Source organism: Mustelus asterias, chromosome 10 (assembly GCF_964213995.1).
Source record: "Mustelus asterias chromosome 10, sMusAst1.hap1.1, whole genome shotgun sequence".
NCBI lineage: Eukaryota > Metazoa > Chordata > Chondrichthyes > Carcharhiniformes > Triakidae > Mustelus > Mustelus asterias.
This window is the reverse complement of record NC_135810.1, coordinates 39,354,175-39,372,657: the sequence shown is the minus strand read 5'-3', so window position 1 is coordinate 39,372,657 and position 18,483 is coordinate 39,354,175. Positions and strand designations below refer to the sequence as shown.

General features: G+C 41.3%; 1 protein-coding gene across 2 annotated transcripts in view; it reads left to right on the top strand.

The window, feature by feature from the left end:
* Positions 1-18,483, top strand: part of myo16 (myosin XVI) — a 427,463-nt gene that overhangs the window by 234,957 nt on the left and 174,023 nt on the right. For both annotated transcript variants that reach the window (XM_078221662.1, XM_078221663.1), the window contains exons 15-19: positions 3,913-4,030; positions 5,756-5,827; positions 5,930-6,071; positions 12,599-12,671; positions 16,700-16,852. In XM_078221662.1, the coding sequence (XP_078077788.1) occupies positions 3,913-4,030; positions 5,756-5,827; positions 5,930-6,071; positions 12,599-12,671; positions 16,700-16,852 (558 nt within the window). The remainder of the gene's footprint in view (positions 1-3,912; positions 4,031-5,755; positions 5,828-5,929; positions 6,072-12,598; positions 12,672-16,699; positions 16,853-18,483) is intronic.

Sequence of the window (18,483 nt, the reverse complement as noted above, 5' to 3'; positions counted from 1 at the left end):
CTGCAGTGGGTCCAGAGAATCCCAGCTGCGGACAAGGTCGGAGAAATCTGGCCATGATCTTTTCACTTTAAAATCTTTCCTGTTTATATTGTGGGCTAAACTCCACAGCACCATGGTAGCAGACACATTTCAATTCCTTGCCAATGGCTGAGAGAGAGAAACTCTATTGCTGACCTTTGTGGTGGAATCAACTGATACAGTCCTGCTTTAGGGACACTGTTTCTTGAAGAGCCTGTGAAAACAACAAGGTTTTTTTTCTCTTGAATAAACCTGGCACTGGAGTTTGCCTGCTGGGAGTATGTATCTGCAACTTGAGCAGACTAATTCAGCTTTCATATCATAAGGTGGGTTCCAATTCCTTGGGAAGCTGACTCACTATCTTGTTTATGTTGCAGTGCAGTGCCAAATTCAGGGTGTTTCACACACCAGCTGCTGAACAGGAAGTGGAGCAGCATTAAAAATTCAATGTGTTTCTAAACTTTAAGACCATTTCCACCAACTTTTTCAACCAAGCTTTGGTCACCTTTCCTAGTCTCCCCTTTTCCTGTTTCCGTGTATCTTTTCCCTTTGCATTTTTGTGAATCAAATTGGGGTGATTCTTACACCATACAAAGGAACAAAGAACCTACATCAAGGGCATTTATTTCATTACCTTCCCAAAGTGCTTCACAATGTATAAAGTACTTTTGGAAATATTGCCACTCTTGTAGGGAAATGCAACAGCTTTGTCCCCCAAATAGGGATGAGCAAAGTGACCAAATAATCCTAATTTTGATGGTGTTAAATGTTAGATGAGTGTTGGCCATGACACCAGGATAATTCCCTTACGGAATTAGTGCCATGGGACCTTTACATCCACTTGGCAAAAGAATAGGGTCTGCTTTCAAAATATGGCACCTTTGATGGCAGCATTTATTTCAATTTATTCATAAGATTTAATTTTTGTTCAAACAAAAAGGTGCTGCTTTCCTCGTGGAGTACTAGCTAATGTGATTCAAGTAGCCGGGTACAAACTTTAACCTGATCCACTTCCTTTGCAATCTGTCTCTATATGTCGCTGCATACATTTATGTATCTGCTCCTGTTGAACATGTTATTATTAGTATTACTATTCAATTTTATGTGTTTTTTGTGGCTTTCTTCCTCTGCACATTAAAGTTTATACATTAGAGAAACAAAACAAAATACAGGAATCACTTAGTTGTTCAGGCAACATCTGCAGAAAGAGTTGACATTTCAGGTCAATGGCTTTTCATTAGAACTGGAAGATGTTGCAGCTGAACAGCTTTTAAGCGGCTACAGTGGTAGGAAAAAGATGGTGGAGGCAGACAAAGAATAAAGGGGATTATTTGTGATTGGGTGAAAGGAGGAGTGATTAAATAATAAGAGTGATAATATCACCAAAGTGGTCTGGGAATATGATTGCTTTGCTTTGTTTAGTTTTGGTTGCAGGTAAGGTTCTTAAAAACAGGGAGAAATGTAACCTCCAAGAAGGAAGAGTGCATGATTATATAACCACTCTTATGGAGAATCTGTGCCCAAGATAGATGTTTTAAGACCTTGTTTCAAGAAGATTTGAGGAAATGTGCATTGTGACACAAAAAAAAGGTCAAGTTGCCTCTTGACTATTCACTGAATTGCTTCAATTTAATACGGGGGACACATATTGTTATAAAAGGGAGATTGATCCCCTCTCTGAGAACTAACACTGAACCACTCAAAGAAGAGTACCTTGCCTCATAATCTGTTAAAAGTGCATGGGAAATAGCACGATCTGCTCTTCAGCAACTTTTAGTGGTTAAATCAAAATAACTACCTGAGACTCTGTGAAATCAACAAGTATTGCCAGGACAACAGGCTGTTTTTGAAGTTTGCCCAATCAGTTCAAATTAGGCATTTGAATAACAGCAGCCTAACAGATTTGAATTTGATGTTTTGGTAATTTGTAAACCAATCCCATTGTGGGGATGTTGCTATGTCATCAGAGGGTATAAGAACCAGCCCCCAGCTATAGAGAGCCAGCCAGCTCTAACCAACGGTGAACAGCTTAACTAAATCATTAACAAACCAAATAAAATATTATTCTAACAGAATGCTGTTTAGATAAATACTTATTAACAAAAAAAATAGAATTTTTAGTCACTCTCAAAATGTAACCAGGTTTTATCTTCTGGAATCTTCTGTCTTCTTTGCTGATTTCTTCTGTCTTCACTATCAAGATGAGGTTTTCTTTTCATACCTTTTGAATTCAGATAAGGTTTTGAGTTAAAAGCAATTAGCTGTGGCAGAGACAGTTGTGGACTGTGTGTCTCTCTCTCTCTCAAGCTGAGAGCTGTGGAAGAGGCAGTTGCATGCTGGCTCTCTGGAGCTGGGACCTGGCTCTTATACCCCCTGATGACATAGCAACATCCCCACAATAGGATTAGTTTACAGGTTACCAAAACATCAAATTCAAATCTGATAGGCTGCTGTTATTCAAATGCCTAATTTAAAATGAGTGGGCAAACTTCAAAAACAGCCTGCTGTCCTGGCAACACTGCTGTCTAGCCTCACGATAAAATGTTTCAGTCTGTGTACAGCATGCATCTGTATCTCTCTCTCTTTTTAACTCTAAGTACAGAAAAAGCAAAACCACCTTTGAAACAGACAATTTTACAAACCCCAACTTTGTAACAATATCAAGGCTCTATTAGATGTAACTTCTATTTATATTATTCTTTTGGATGTGCACTTTGGGGGTGAATCTGGTATTTAATTGCACATCCCTGGTGACTTATAAGTACCTGATGATGGGCTATCTTGAACTGCGCCCTATAGGTACTCCACAGTAGTTCTAGAATAGTGACCTAGTGACAATGAGGAGACAGCAATATAGGTCCAAGTAAGGATCATGTGTGACTCGAGAGGGAATCTGATCTGGCAGTGATGGTGTTCCCATGCCCTTGTTTCCCTTGTAATTCTAGGTGGTAGTAATCACAGATTTGGGTGATGCTATAAAAAAGAATTAACCAATCAATGGATTTTGGGGGATTTTCATTTATAATGAAGGAGGCCAACAAGACTGCTTCGAGAATCATTAAGCAGATTGGTTGACTTATGCCTGCTCCAGATTCATGGAGGATTTGTTGGATTCATCTCTCATTCTCCCAGTTGACCCACCATGAAATGTTTAGATCTACAGCCAATGTTATCCAGATGGCAATGGGCTTATTGTCCAATGCCCACACAATGAATGGGCCACTCAAAAGTCTATCTCAAAGTGCAGTAGTTAAAATATTGACTGTTAATGGCTTTATACGTTTTCAAGTGGACAATGATCTTGCTGTAACATGTTATTAGTCACATTCAGAAAATGTTGACTGTATGAATTCCAGTGTGTATAAATGTACAATGAGAGTTTTTTTAAGCATCTTTAACATTGCAGTCTGCTGGAATGACTAATTGAATATTAGGAAACAATAATTTGACTTAATAACACAAAATAATGTGACTTCTGCAATGCAAGAAAAGAAAATCAGATTTGCATTTCTCACTGAGCAATAGCACATGACAGATTAGACAATTGTATATTTATGCTTGGATATTTATTTTATGTGACTTCCTTTTGATTCCTGCAAGCCACCTAAGACAGCTGACCTGTTGTCAATTTTCTTTTGACATATTTTGGTATTTGTCACTTAAGTTTGAGAAATGTTACTGATGCAACTTAGAAATTGTGATCTAATGTAACCAGTTCTCATTCTTAAAACCATTGTTGATTCAGTAAATTATAACACGGGTTTAAAATACTCCTGATTGGTAACATGATATGTCGAACTGATCAGAAAATGTGTTATGTTGCAATTTAACAGGAAAATAAACTCATAGAAGATTGAAACATGCTTCTTCACTGTTTTGTTTTTCTGATTTTAGGAAGTTGACAACTTGTTTCTGATTCTGTCTGCGATCTTGCTTCTTGGGGATATCCAATTTTTGACTCTGACAGACACTGAAACAGCATACGTGTCTGATGTGCAATTACTGGAACAAGGTCAGTGTGCTGAAGAACAAACAATCACCAGTTACTGTCTGACAGTGTGTCTGGATGGATGAATAACAAATACATCAGCAGATGGAGCCAGCACAACACTTAACACTGTGCCACCACTTAACATTCCACAGGCACTGAGGGAAAATGCAGCATGACAAACTGACAGGTTTCTACCAGAACCTTCCAGCATTTTCCAGCCCACTGATTTTGGACTAATGCAGTCGCATCCTTTGCCATTGGTGTTATTCCTATCTATCCATAAGCAAACAGCATAACTTGATAGGAATAGTTGGGTACAATTATCCTGGTGGTAGTTGTAATGTAAGCTGGTAAACATGGCTAGCCTCATCAGTATTGCTGTGCTCAATGTTAGGGAAGCCTCATACAGACTCGATAATTTGTAGTTTTAGAGCTCTGGCAAGAGCTTGAGGTCACTGTTAGTGATTCAGCTCAATGTGTAAATTGAAAATTCAGACACAAAAAGTGCTGCAGTTTGAGTTCCTGTAAGTGCTTCTTGCTGCTCAAAGCTTAGCCTTAATTTTAAAAATGCTTTCTTTATTGAAAGGCAGGTTCTGCATCAAAATCATACAAATTAAAAATGCTTGGAACACTAAAATGTTATACATCACTGAACAAACAAAATGATTTGTCAGTTGTTTTTCTGAAGGTGGTGCCTGGAAATGTTGGAGAATACAACTAGTTATCAGTGACCAGGAGTTTGAATTTTATATTTTGATCCATTTGTGCTGTGTGCTTCTAACAGATTGTACAATATTATACAATGTACACAACTCTGCACAATGTACACAATTCTGGACCAACATTATGTACAACTGTTCCCAGATACACAATTAGCACTGTAAACAATCTATACTATATGCAAGTTTGTTATTAAATTCAACTCAATCTCTCTTGGCCAATTATGATTTTTATGTTATGGAAAATGTGGAAATAAATTATTTCATTTTGGTTGAGGTTATATTTGGCATGATTTCATGCTCCTCCACCAATGGGTTTGAAGGTGGAGGGGGGGGCGGGGTTTGTTAAATCTTTTTTGCCGCCTACCTGCCTGCCCCTGCTCCGAGCTCAATCTAACCAGCAGCAGGAGAGGTTCCCCCCACTTTCTCCCCAACCCCAACCCCCATGGCCCCTCAAAGCCCATGCAATTCATATCATATCCAAGGGAACTTCATATTGTGGGCTCAACTTCACTAGGGGTTGATTCAGCAGAACTCAAATTAATTCCAGGACAGCATTAAAAGGGAGAGATCTTCTCACCTCTCTGTTGCCACATGAACACAGGGACCGGAGTAGAATATTCTGCCCTTCGAGCCTGTTCTGCTTTTGCTTGATAGTGGCTGATCTATACTTCAATTGCATTTAACTGTCTCTGATTCATTTCTCGCTATGTCCTTGCCTGACAAAATCAATTCATCCCACTCCTGAAAATTTCAGTTGATTCAGTTTGTGCGGCCTTCTGAAAGTGAAAATTTCAGATTTCCACTGTTCCTTGTCCTAAGAATGAATAAGTGTTGTCCTGGTTGATTTCACCAGTCCAACCCAGCCTTACAACCTTCAGGGCTTTGTTGCTGTGTCATAGCTTCACTGGGACGTACATGAGATTTTAAGTGTTTTTAAAAAAAATTTTTGCTGAACTGTCTCCATTTTGAAATGATAATAACTGAGCTGATAAACACACAATTTGAAGTTCAAGTTGTTTTTCAGTGGCTGGCATTCTGCAAGTCTCAGCTGATGACCTCAGTTCAGCCTTAACATCTGATGTCCAGTATTTTAAAGGTAAGTTTCATGCTCTACAGGATCCTTTTTTATTAATTCAGCATATTTTGTAAACTTAAAATATAAGTAATCTTTCTTTTTTTCTATTTTGTTCCGCTATAGGGGATATGATTTTGAAGAGACACACAGTAGATGTGGCAAATGTGTACCGGGACCTTCTGGCAAAGTCACTTTATAGCCGTCTTTTTAGCTTCTTGGTGAACAGCATTAATTGTTACCTCCAGAGCCAGGATGACAAGGATGGGTAAGTGTTGTTGTTTCTGTCCTATTTCTGTCTAAGTTTGTCCTCAGCCAAATCACAAGTCTTTTTTTATCTAAATAACAAAATATTTGAGAAAAGAAACTCAAGGCTTCATCAGTGGTGAGCTGGAAGTTATGCCATTGCAATCCATCTTCTTATCTCTCTCACACAACTGGATATAAAACTCAGCCAGGTTTAAATGCTTAATTCAGTCCTAAGGCCATAGAAACATAGAAGATAGGAGGAGGCCATTTGGCCCTTTTGAACCTGCTCTGCAGATGAATGCATCACTATCATGGCTGATCGTCCAACTCAATAGCCTAATCCTGCTTTCTCCCCATAACCTTTGATCCCATTCACCCCAAGTGCTATATCTCGCCGCCTCTTGAATACATTCAATGTTTTGGCATCAACTATTTCTTGTGGTAAAGAATTCCACGGGCTCACCACTCTTTGGGTGAAGAAATGTCTCCTCACCTCCGTCCTAAATGGGCTACCCCAAATCCTCAGACTGTAACCCCTGGTTCTGGACACTCCCACCATCAGCAAATCCTCCCTACATCTACCCTATCTAGTCTTTTTAAATGTCCAAAGATGTGCGGGTTAGGTGCATTGGCCATGATAAATTGCCCTTTAGTATTCCAGGATGTATAGATTAGAGGGATTAACAGGGCAAATATGTGAGGTTATGGGGATAGGGGTTGGGTGGGATTGTGGTCGGTGCAGACTTGATGGGCTGAATGGCCTCTTTCTACACTGTACAGATTCTATGATTCTAATTTTATAAGTCTCAATGAAATCCTTCCTCACTTGTCTGAACTTCAGTGAAAACAATCCTAACCTAGTCAATCTCTCCTCATACATCAGTCCCACCATCCCTGGAATCAGCCTGGTAAGCCTTCGCTGTACTCTCTGGCGAGCAAGAACATCCTTCCTCAGAAAAGGAGACCAAAACTGCACACAATAAGCTAGGTGTGGCCTCACCAAGGCCCTCTATAATTGCAACAACACACCCCTGCTCCTGTACTCGAAACCTCTTGCAATGAAGGCCAACATACCATTTGCCTGCTGCACCTGTATGCTTGCCTTCAGCAACTGGTGCACAAGGACACCCAAGTCCACACTCCCCTCTCCCAATTTACAGCCATTCAGGTAGTAATCTTCCTTCTTGTCATCAAAGCTAACCCCGTAATTGCTAGGATGAAATTAAATTGCTAAAAAAATTACTCATCTACAACATAAAAAATAATATTTGTCATTTTACAATTGTTTGTGGATGACTCTGACAAGGCCTCACTTTTTGCCCATCACTCGTTGCCCCAAAAAGTTGTAATCAATACAGCATAGTCCCACATATTGGGCCTGATTCTCCCATTGCGACCCGCAACTTCTGTGGCGGGTCGGGTCAGGAGATGCACATGTCGGACAGCTCGCAGGTTCCCTGTGAGTGCTTACGACCCGTACGCATCTCCCACCCGGAAGAAAATGGCTCCGCCGGGAACGCGCAGGAAGTGAGGTAAGTCATTTGAATATGTTTGAACATATTTTAAATGTATTTTAAATGTGATTATCGGACCCGGCATGGAACTTGCCAGGCCTGACAGCATCTCCCACCCCACCAGGAGTACTTCATTCCGGCGGGGTTTAAAGTAGCTCCCCATGTTTGGGGAACTAGTGAGAGACCCTGCCGGAGTGAAGGGGCAATCAGGGGCCCCCCAGGGAGTCGGGGGGCGGGGTGGTGGTGCCCCATGGGCATGGACACCCTGGCAGTGCCAGCCTGTGCCCCTGGCACTACCCAAGGAGCAACATGCCCATGCATGGGGCATCTTGGCACTGTCCATCGGGCATTGGGCAGTGCCAAGAGGGTGGGGCCTATTATGGGTAGTTGGTGGGGTTGGGAGGTCCCACTGCCTTGGGATCGGTCTGGGCTGGAGGGAGGCCTGCAATCGGGGCAGGATGGTGGGGGGGGAGGGGTAGTGGTCTGCTGGGGGGCTGGTGGGGGGGGGGGAGGGGTGGTGGTCTGCTGGGGGGGGGGGGGGGGGGGGGGGGGGCGGTCTAACCCTGGGGAGGGCCAGCGGGGTGGGGGATCTGCCGGTGTGAGGGTGGTGGGGAGGATCGCCACTGCCGGGGGGACGGCTAGATTGGACATCGGGGTGGCGGGGGGGGGGGGGGGGCATGCAGAGGCCACAAAGGTATCACTGCCTGCAGAATGGCCAGAGCTGGTGGGAGGGGAGGGAAGGGAATTCCGGTGGCCAGCAAGTGGACAGCAATGTCCTGAGAGCTCCATACTGTGCTGAGCCCAACCACGGAAAACACTCTCAAATCCCCAAAACACCACCCCAACTCACTCCCTGAAACTCCCAACTCCACATCCAGCACCTGCTCCATTCCCCTTTTATCCCGCCCTGGAATACAAAATGTTTAAAGACAGTTGTTTCCACCCACCCGTGTTTCCCATGCCCGAGCTTGAAATAGCACGGGGCACATGAAGTGTTTGAGTGGGATTTAATCCCTCAACAAGCAGCATAACTGTCAGCATGCATGTGCAGATCAGGGCCAGCATTCTCCAACTGAAATATCATGTGAGTGCGCGATGATGTTCGGATCCACGCCCAGCATCATCACGCATCATTTAATGAGTTTCTGAGTCAGGTGCACACCCACCCAGCAGATGTTCAATTCTACCCATTCTGTCTGCTTTGTATTTTGTAGATTAAAGCACACAAACCGGACCGCAATTTAAGCATTAATGTTTGGCCTTACAGTTCTTTATGTGTGTACTTAATGTTTGGAGACACAAAACACAAATTCCAGAACAAAAACAGTAAAAATTATTGTTTTAAAACTTTGCCTACAATGGCAATGGTCATGGTGTTCCAGGTTTTTGGTGCATGTTTTTATAGTTAGGCCCTAGAAATGTAAAATCAAAGAGGAGTTTCAACTTATTTACATTTTTTCTTCTATACCAGATATGGTATGTGATGTTATTAATGAAACCCATGTCCTTAACAATTTGTTTTTATAGCCCCACTTTTTAATTTTGATTTGCACAAAATTGTCCTCATTCATCGTGGAAGATGTTGTGTGTCTTACTCTTAGTAAGAGATTTGGTTGGAGGCAAAGACCCTTTTTCAAAGTAATCTTTATTTTCATTCTCAACTGTGTACTAGGACAGATGTGGAGATGCCGGCGTTGGACTGGGGTAAACACAGTAAGAAGTTTAACAACACCAGGTTAAAGTCACCTGAAGAAGGGGCTCAGAGCCTCGAAAGCTTGTGTGGCTTTTGCTACCAAATAAACCTGTTGGACTTTAACCTGGTGTTGTTAAACTTCTTACTGTACTAGGACAGAGCCACTGCTCATCTCTGAGATTCTCCTCCTTCTGTTCTGTGTGACAGCATTGTTACAGAGCTCCTTATGCATTTGTTGTAGCTATTGTTACAGTTAACCCTTTATTCTACAAACATCAGTTGTTGTTTTACAAATACTCAATTTGAGCGATTCAGGTGATCACATAACACAAAATTTGTACATCTAAATATGCATCACCTCTGAAGTTTGACAGGAAAAATGTACGCTAAAGGTATTGTTACATTATGCAAATGAATAAGGTGACATCCTGCCATGTGATATTGGCACATTAATGTATGGATGCGTTTGATTGACACTCTTAACTCAGCAATTTAAACAAAAAGTTAAGGAGAAAAATTTATCCTATATTACATTCCACCCATTGAAATCAGTGGAAAATAAATTTAGGTGGTGTATGAAACGGGCTGCCAGTTTACTATTGCCAGTTTGTGTTATTGCCTGTGTTAAGACCCAGGCCATTTCACTGCAGGTATGATTCAAGTGACCCACTAGGAAGCTTTTATCAAACAAAGTTTATTTAAAAACACAGTTAAAATATAACAAAAAGATTTAGCATAACTTTTACCAATTAAAAGAATTAAATACGACACAGTATAACTCCTAACAGCTAGCAATCTCTGCAGTTCCAAGTTAAACACAGCCCCTTCTTCAGACTTGACAAAGAAACTAGTATGCTCATGTGATACTGGATTTGCAGCTTTTAGCAGCTATGTGAATTGATCCTTTGAATGTTGGGTCAAATCTCTGAGGCTTCTGGAACTTTCAGCAAGCCTCTGGAGAGAGAAAGAGAGACAGAGACACTGTCTGCTTCCATCAGCTTCTAGCAGCAACTGAGAACCTAAACTAAAAACTGGACTTCTCTGTGGGGGAAAAAAATCTGTACCCAGGCCTGTCAATCATCACCAAATCAAGCGCTATTCAGCAATCCTCAGAAGACCACTAAACCACAGAACATTTCATTAGTCCCGATTAAAATCAACATGATGTCCATTGTATTGCTTCAATAACAATTAGAGGACACTGGTTACAGACATCATGGCACCAATAAAATGTTAGGATGGCTTGAAAAACCTTCTGAGAAACATCATTAAAATACATTTCTTAAAGGCACATTATCGTCACAGTTAAGCATTTGGCTGGCTACTGGTTCCCACTGTCTTGACACAACTACAGTTGACTAAAGTCCAGCTCTTTGCATTTTTAATACCTTCCTTTTAAGACTCCTTTTGAAGTGAACCTTAACAATCACCACCACACACACATATCCCCCTCCCCACCCCAAAACTGGTTTGCAGGAATTTCTCAGAAAAGTGATCATATTGTAATTTTTACATCAGGTGATATGCAGCGGCCATTGTTGGGCAGCATCTATTCTGGTATTTTAAAAAAAGAACAGATCTTCTTTAAACAGTTGAATGTCTTTGGTTAGCTGGTGAAGTTTTTGGTAGATCTCACTCAAAATCCATTCCCATGACATAATTTTCAGGAGTGACTTATTTTCTTAATTATACTGTGCCCCAGATAACTAGAACTCCAACTATGGACTTTGAGTCCATATTTCGCAGCAACTGGTACAATACTCTAGTGTTCTGTATCGCATAATGGTAAAAACTAACTTTGTTCTCGTGATTCCACAGTATTCCTAACTACATGCTAGAATCAGGTATTTATTGATCAAAGACTAAGTGGATACCACAGCAATAGGAAAAGAGGTTAACTGCCTCAGCACGAACATCCCCTTGCCCCAGTTATAGAGCCACATTGACCAACTGAAGAAGATGTCAACCATCCACCCATGTATCCTATCAGATGAGGCAACGGATCGCACAGAATGGCACAAAAAATATTTTATTTTTGAATGGCATTAAGGAGCCCTTCTCAGCAGCTGGGATTTGACCGGCTCGCCCCACCCATCGATGGGCAGAGCGAGCGAGTAAATTCGCACGGGAGCTGAGAAATCAGGAAAACGCCCGATTTATCTGCTCTCACGATTTTACAAGAGCCAGATTTCAAGTGAGGTCAGCCTCTCGCTGGAAATGAGCGAGAGGCTGAATAATTTATTTAAATTCATTTAAATAATTATTTGCATGTATATAGTGAGCCCGGTGCCCAATCATCTGGGCCTATGGGGGTGGAGTCCGAAGGGGCGGCCCAATTGGGGGTGGGGCACGCTGCGCACTATACAGATGTGATCAGATGGAGGGAGTGGGGGGAGGGGCGCTGCGCACTCTGTAGATGCGATTGGGTCAGGGGAGGGGGTGCGATCGGTCTGGACAGCGGGAGCTAGATGTTCATGCATTGTGGGACTCGTGATCGGTAGCAGGGCCCCCACGATTGCGGGGGGGGGAGGGGGGGGTGGAGTTTGTAGCAGGGGCCTGACAGCTCTCTCACTGTCTGTTAGACCCCTGCTGTTGCAATTGTGCATGTGCAGCATCAGAGGTCTGCACATGCACAGTAGCTCCCTCTACAGCCTGGCTGGCGAATTAAGGCTAGCCACTGCCTGCAGCAGCTAGAAACAGTCTACAGCATTTTTTCAAGACTAAGTATGTAAGATTGGGCGTGAAAACGCACCCAAAAAATGGATCAGGAACTCCCCCATTTTCACACGAACTGGACACTTAGAATCATTCTCGTAAAATTCCACCCAGCTTCTCAAGCAACAGGAAAATCCTAATACATTGCTATTCTTGTCCTGAAGAACTCTTAAGGTTTGATTGGGTTGAGTCTCTCAGTTTAACTGTCTGTGCTCAAGGTACCAAATCAATTAGAATTACCCTGTTACCAACACACAGAGAACTCCTACTCCACTTTTAATCAGGCAAGGCAAGAAATGCCACTTTTATAAGCTGTTGCAAAATAAAATCATGCCCTGCATAATTGCGCTAAGAACATCCTGGAGCCCTAACCCATGATGAATTTTAGGCACTTTTGCAGCAAGATTACATGAATTTGTTTCAATAGATTTTTTAGAATTTCATAAATATTGCTCACAATTCTCTTTGTCAGCAGGACAGAAAAGTTTCCTATTTGTTTGTTTTATTTTAAAAATCACCTTAGCCAAATGTGTGAGGCCTACACTACTATCATCATTGGCATTATTGAACTTGCAGTGAGTGTTGGTGTCTTCATGTATCACCTCTGCTTTCTTATGTTCACAGGAACTCAGCACTTGAAATTGGGATATTAGACATCTTTGGCTTTGAAGAATTCCAGAAGAATGCCTATGAACAGGTGGGAGTCCTAATGAATGGAGTGGGAACAGTTTAGACACAGTTCCCAAAGTTATGAGTGATGAATGAAACACAAGAAAGCTTTACATTAAACTACAATGCAATAGCTCATCAGTGTGAGACAGAGCAAAGGGCAGGGAAGGTTGCAGAATAGAATTGGGCAGGGAAATTTCATGGACTCATGAAAGTATGAATCTGTGACAATTACTATGCTAAGCTTGTCAGGGGACAGCTCTCTCAATTATGGCACAAGTCACCAGATGTAAGTGAGGAGGATTTTGCAGGGTTGACTGGATTGGTTGTGCCTTTGCTGTATCCAGTGTAAAGTTTGACATTGAGTGGTCCATTTTGTTTTACTCTTATACTTTGTTGTTTCTGAGTTGCTTGCGAATCCATTTCAGAGAGCATTAAGAGTCAATAGTATTGTTATGGATCTGGAGATGCATCAGATAAAGACAGTAGTTTTCTTTTCCTTAGGGGCATTGATTATTTTTTTACAACAATCCAAATGTTTTTCAGAATTTACTTAATTAGCTGAATTTAAATTTTCCAGCTGCCATGAACAGGATTCATCACAGCAATAGTGAGAGGAATTCTGTAACTGAACAAAAGAGGGTTTATTAAAGTTGACTATCATTAGGTGTGTAAGCATTTGCTAACTCTCAATTCTAATCTGCTATTTTGATAGTTTGACCAAAATGCAGCATATGTTTGGAATACATACACAGAAAGCATCCCAAAAAAAATTAGAAAATCAGAACCGAAAGGTTACCCTTTCCAATGCACCAACATACTTCTGGTACCGTGGGGACCAGAATTGTACACAATACTCCAAATGCTGCAGCTGTATAAGACCAAAGTCTCATACAGCTGCAGCATGATTTTCTAATTCCTATACTCAATGCCTTGACCGATGAAGGCCAGCATGCCAAATGCCGTCTTGTCCACCTGAGTTGCCACCTTCAGGAAACTGTCGATCTGCACACTTAGATGCCTCTGTATGCTAATATTTCTAAGTGCTCTACCATTTACTGTAAACTTTCCTTCTACAGTAGACCTTCTAAAGCGCATCACCTCACATTTGTCCAGGTTAAATTCCATCTCCCATCTTTCGGCTCAGGTCTCCAGCCGACTTATATCCTGCTGTATCCTCTGACAATCCTCACTATTCGCTATTCCCCCAATTTTTGTATCATCTGCAAATTTACTAATCAGACCACCTACATTTTCCTCCAAGTCATTTATATATATATTATAAACAACAGAGGCCCCAGCATTGATCCTTGTGGAACACCGCTTGTCACAAATCTCCAGTTAGAAAAGTAGCCTTCCACTGCTACTCTCTGCTTTCTATGCCCAAGCCAGTTTTGTATCTACCTTACCAGCTCACCTCAGATCCCATATGAATTCACCTTCTGTATCAACCTGCCATGAGGAACCTGATCGAAGTCTTCACTGAAGTCCATGTATATAACAACCACTGCCCTGCTCTGGCCAATTTTTCTTGTCACTTCTTCAAAGAACTCAATCAAGTTTGTGAGACATGACCTCCCCTGCACAAAACCATGCTGCCTTTCGTTAATAAGCCCATTGTCTTCCAGATGTCAGTACACTCTCCCTGTGTTTTATTTCTCTTAGCTTTACTGGACCCATTCACTGAATTCTCCACAGTTTCTGTACTCTCTACTGTGGCCCTTTTTGATTTTTGTCTTTACTTTTTCTGCCTTCCACTTTTCCCCTTACTGCCTTTTGTTTCTGTCTCCACTTTACTTCCCTCTGACTTCCTGCATCAGTTCCCATCCCCCTGCCACATTAGCTTAAACCCTCCCCAGTAGCACTAGCAAACACTCCTCCAAGGACATTGGTTCCAGTCCTGCTCAGGCTCACCATCCCCAGAACCGGTTCCAATGTCCCATTAATTTAAATTCCTCCCCCTTGCATCATCCCTCAAGCCACGTATTCATCTTAGCTATCCTGACATTCCTACTCTTACTAGCAGATGGCATAGGTAGAAATCCTGAGATTACTACCTTTGAGGTCCTACTTTTTAGTTTAACTCCTAACTCCCTAAATTCGGCTCCCTCGATTCTCTAACACTTTGAAAGGTAATGTTTCAGAAAGTACAACCTCCATAATTTCTATTGGATAATTTACACCCTATTATCTGTGATGTTGTTATTAAGTATTTCAGTCTGTAGGTCTGTAAACATTTTTTGATTCATATGTTACTGTATTTTTCCTTCAAAAATACTAATAGTTAATTTTTGATGATGTTGACTATCTCCGAATTAATTCAACATCTGCCACCAAACTTCTGCTTAAAGATTTGCACTTCTCGTTATTCCTTGAAGTTTATGAAATATTTAAGGGCATTCCGAGTATTAACCTCTGTCAACTTTGACCGACAAACAGCAGAATCAATCTCAGGTCTTAGCAAATATTGGATCAGTAACATTAAACTATTAATGACTAGACAACTTTTGGTGAAGATTTTTAGATATCAGTAAAACCAACAAAAATACTTACCAATAAAACAACAACATGGGTGCAATTAGCTCAATTAACAAATATTGTTTAAAACTGCATCTCACGATGCCTCAACTTGCAGCATATTGACAGCATTCACTCGAAACCTATCTTGCCCCACACTTGTATTCTCAGAGATTGGCTAAGTGAGGGGGCAGCAAGAAGGCAGCTGAAGTACAATATAGGGAAGGGTGAAGTTATTCACTTCAGTCATAAGAAGAGAAAAGCAGAATATTTAAAATGTGTGAAAATTGTAAGTGCTGAAGTTCGAAGAGATTTGAGTGTGTTCATACGAGGTATGCAGAAAGTTTTGCAGGTGCAGGAAGCAGTCAGGAAGGAAAATGGCATGTTGGCCTTTATCATATGAGGATTGGAGTAAAGGAATAAAATTGTGCAGGGCTCTGGTGAGACCACAGCTGGAATATTATGTACAGTTTTGATCTCATTTAAGGAATAATATACTTGCATTGGAGGCAGTGTTGAAGGTTCACTGAATTGGTCCTTGGCATAAAGTGGTTGTCCTATGATGAGAGAATGCTTGAATTGGGCTTGAATTCTCTGGAGTTTAGTAGATGAGAGGCACTCTCGTTGAAACTTCTTCTCCCAGAGGGTAGTGAATCTTTGGAATTCTCTGCCCAATGAAGCAGTAGAGGCTATCTCGTTAAATGTGTTTAAGTCACAGATAGATAGATTTTTAACCATTAAGGGAATTAAGGGTTATGGAGAGCAGGTGGGTAAGTGGAACTGAACCCACTATCAGATCAGCCATGATCTTATTGAATGGTGGAGCAGGCTTGAGGGGTTAGATGGCCTACTCCTGCTCCTATTTCTTATGTTCTTAAACCATTGTTTAGTACAGTTAAGGCTGGCATAGAGAGATTTTTGGTCTGTCAGGGAATCAAAGAAAATGGAGAGCAGGCGAGAAAGTGGAGTTGATTTCCAAAATCAGCCATTATTGTATTGAATGGTGGAGTAGGCTCATTGGGCTATACCATCTACTCCTTATGTTCTGTGGGAGAAGTATTGAAGAAATCCTGAATTTGTGATATCCACTCCTGGAAGGCAAGCTTCTTTACCAGGAGCACAAAGTCAAAGCATGGAAATTGGAAAAGAAAGCATTTTTAAAAGGATGGAGTAATGTTTAATATAACAAAAGAAAATGCTGAAGAAACTCATCAGGTCAAGCAGCATCTATAGTGGGAGAAACAAAGTTAACGCTTTGACTCCAATACAACTTTTCAGAATAAAAGAAGAGTCATATTGGACTTGAAACCTTAACTCTGTTTCTCTCTCCACAGATGCTGCCAGACTTGCTGAGTTTTTATAGCATTTTTTGTTTTTATTTCAGATTTTCAACATCCACAATATTTTGCTTTTATTTTAATGAGTAATATTTAATATTTGGAAATAGTGATCAACTAAATGCCAGCATTAATTTTTCACTATTGTTACAAGCATCAATATGTACTGGGAAAAAATGAAATGTGTGTTCTTGTCCCTTAGCTTTGCATCAACATGACTAATGAGAAGATCCATCAGTATATACAGGAGACATTCTTTCAACAGCAGCAGGTGGAATGTGTGCCAGGAGGTGCCATCATGGAAACTGCCAACTCTCCTGGCAACCAAAATTCTGTTCTGGACTTCTTTTTTCAGGTACACTTTGAATGTTTGCGTTGAGATTGTGAAATTATTATTTGCAGATGACCCTCACAAATGCTAATTCAGTTCAATAAATTAAGAAGCAATTTTTACTTTATTTATTAGTCGCAAGTAAGTCTTACATTAACACTGCAATGAAGTTACTGTGAAAATCCCCTAGTCGCCACATCCCAGTGCCAGTTCAGGTCAATGCACCTAACCAGCACGTTTTTCAGACTCTCTATATCTTTTTACACACTATATCTGCCCTGCGTCAAATCTACCTTTGGCAAATGCTTTAGCCATAATTCATTCCCTGTTGAATCATGCAAAATATCTTTCATTTCTTGAAAATGTTTCCTGAATGCAATTGAAAATGTCACAACTTAAACTGAAACCAACTCCATCTCGTAAATTGTTAGGTAAAATGAAATAGGAAAAATAAAACATGATAAATATGATCCTCAAAAAACACACAACATTACTGTTATCTATGATCACTAAGGGGTGGCATGCTAGCACAGTGATTAGCGCTGTACCTTACAGCGCCAGGGACCCGGGTTTGATTCCGACTTGGGGTCTTTCTGTGTGGAATTTGCACATACTCCCAGTTTCTGCATAGATTTTTGCCAGGTGCTCTGGTTCCCTCCCACCATCCAAAGACATGGGTCGCAATCTTATCTGCCATTTGCGCCACGCTCCCGCTGCAGCGATGTCGGAGAATTTGGCGGCTAGCCAAATCTCCGTTCACTATGGTGGGATGGGAGTTTAGGTGGATTGGAGATGCTAAATTGCCCCTTAGTTTGTCTGTATGTGTGAATGTGGCTACATTTGATGTGGTGTAATGTCCCTCAAGCTATAAGTCCCAAGCGACAGGCTAGCATCCTGTTTCAGGACCAGTTAGCTACAGAAAGAAACAAAGGTCTGACCTATGCACCACAAGACTGCAGAAAGGTTGAGAGAGATGGTCACTAAGAAGAGCTTGAACTTCAGGCTTGTGTACAATAACGATTGCAGACTTGAGTTTCCTGGTTTGGACTGATACAAATATGAATCAATAGACTTTAACTGTATCCGTTGGTTCCCCAGGCTATCTGAGAAATGGTCACCTTTGATTCAAAGGCAAATATAAAATGCTGCATTTATCTAGTGACTTTCAAATCCTCAGGATGTGCTTCAAGTTAGAAAATTACTCCTGAAGTCACTATTTTAATGTCAGAAAACAAGGTGGCCATTTTTCACACAGCAATGTGATAAATGACCAGGTAATTCATTTTGATGAAGTTGGTTTAAGAACAAATATTAACATTTGGAGTATTGCGAGCAGTTTTGGACCCCATATCTAAGGAAGGATATCCTGGCCTTGGAAAGGGTCCAAAGGAGTTTCACAATAATGATCCCTGGAATGAAGAGCTTGTCGTATGAGGAACGGTTGAGGACTCTGGGTCTGTACTTGTTGGAATCTAGAAGGATGAGGGGGGATCTTATTGAAACTTACAGGATACTGCGAGGCCTGGATAGAGTGGATGTGGAGAGGATGTTTCCACTAGTAGGAAAAACTAGAACCAGAGGGTACAACCTCAGGCTAAAGTTCCTTTAGAACAGAGATGGGGAGGAATTTCTTCAGCCAGAGAGAGGTGAATCTG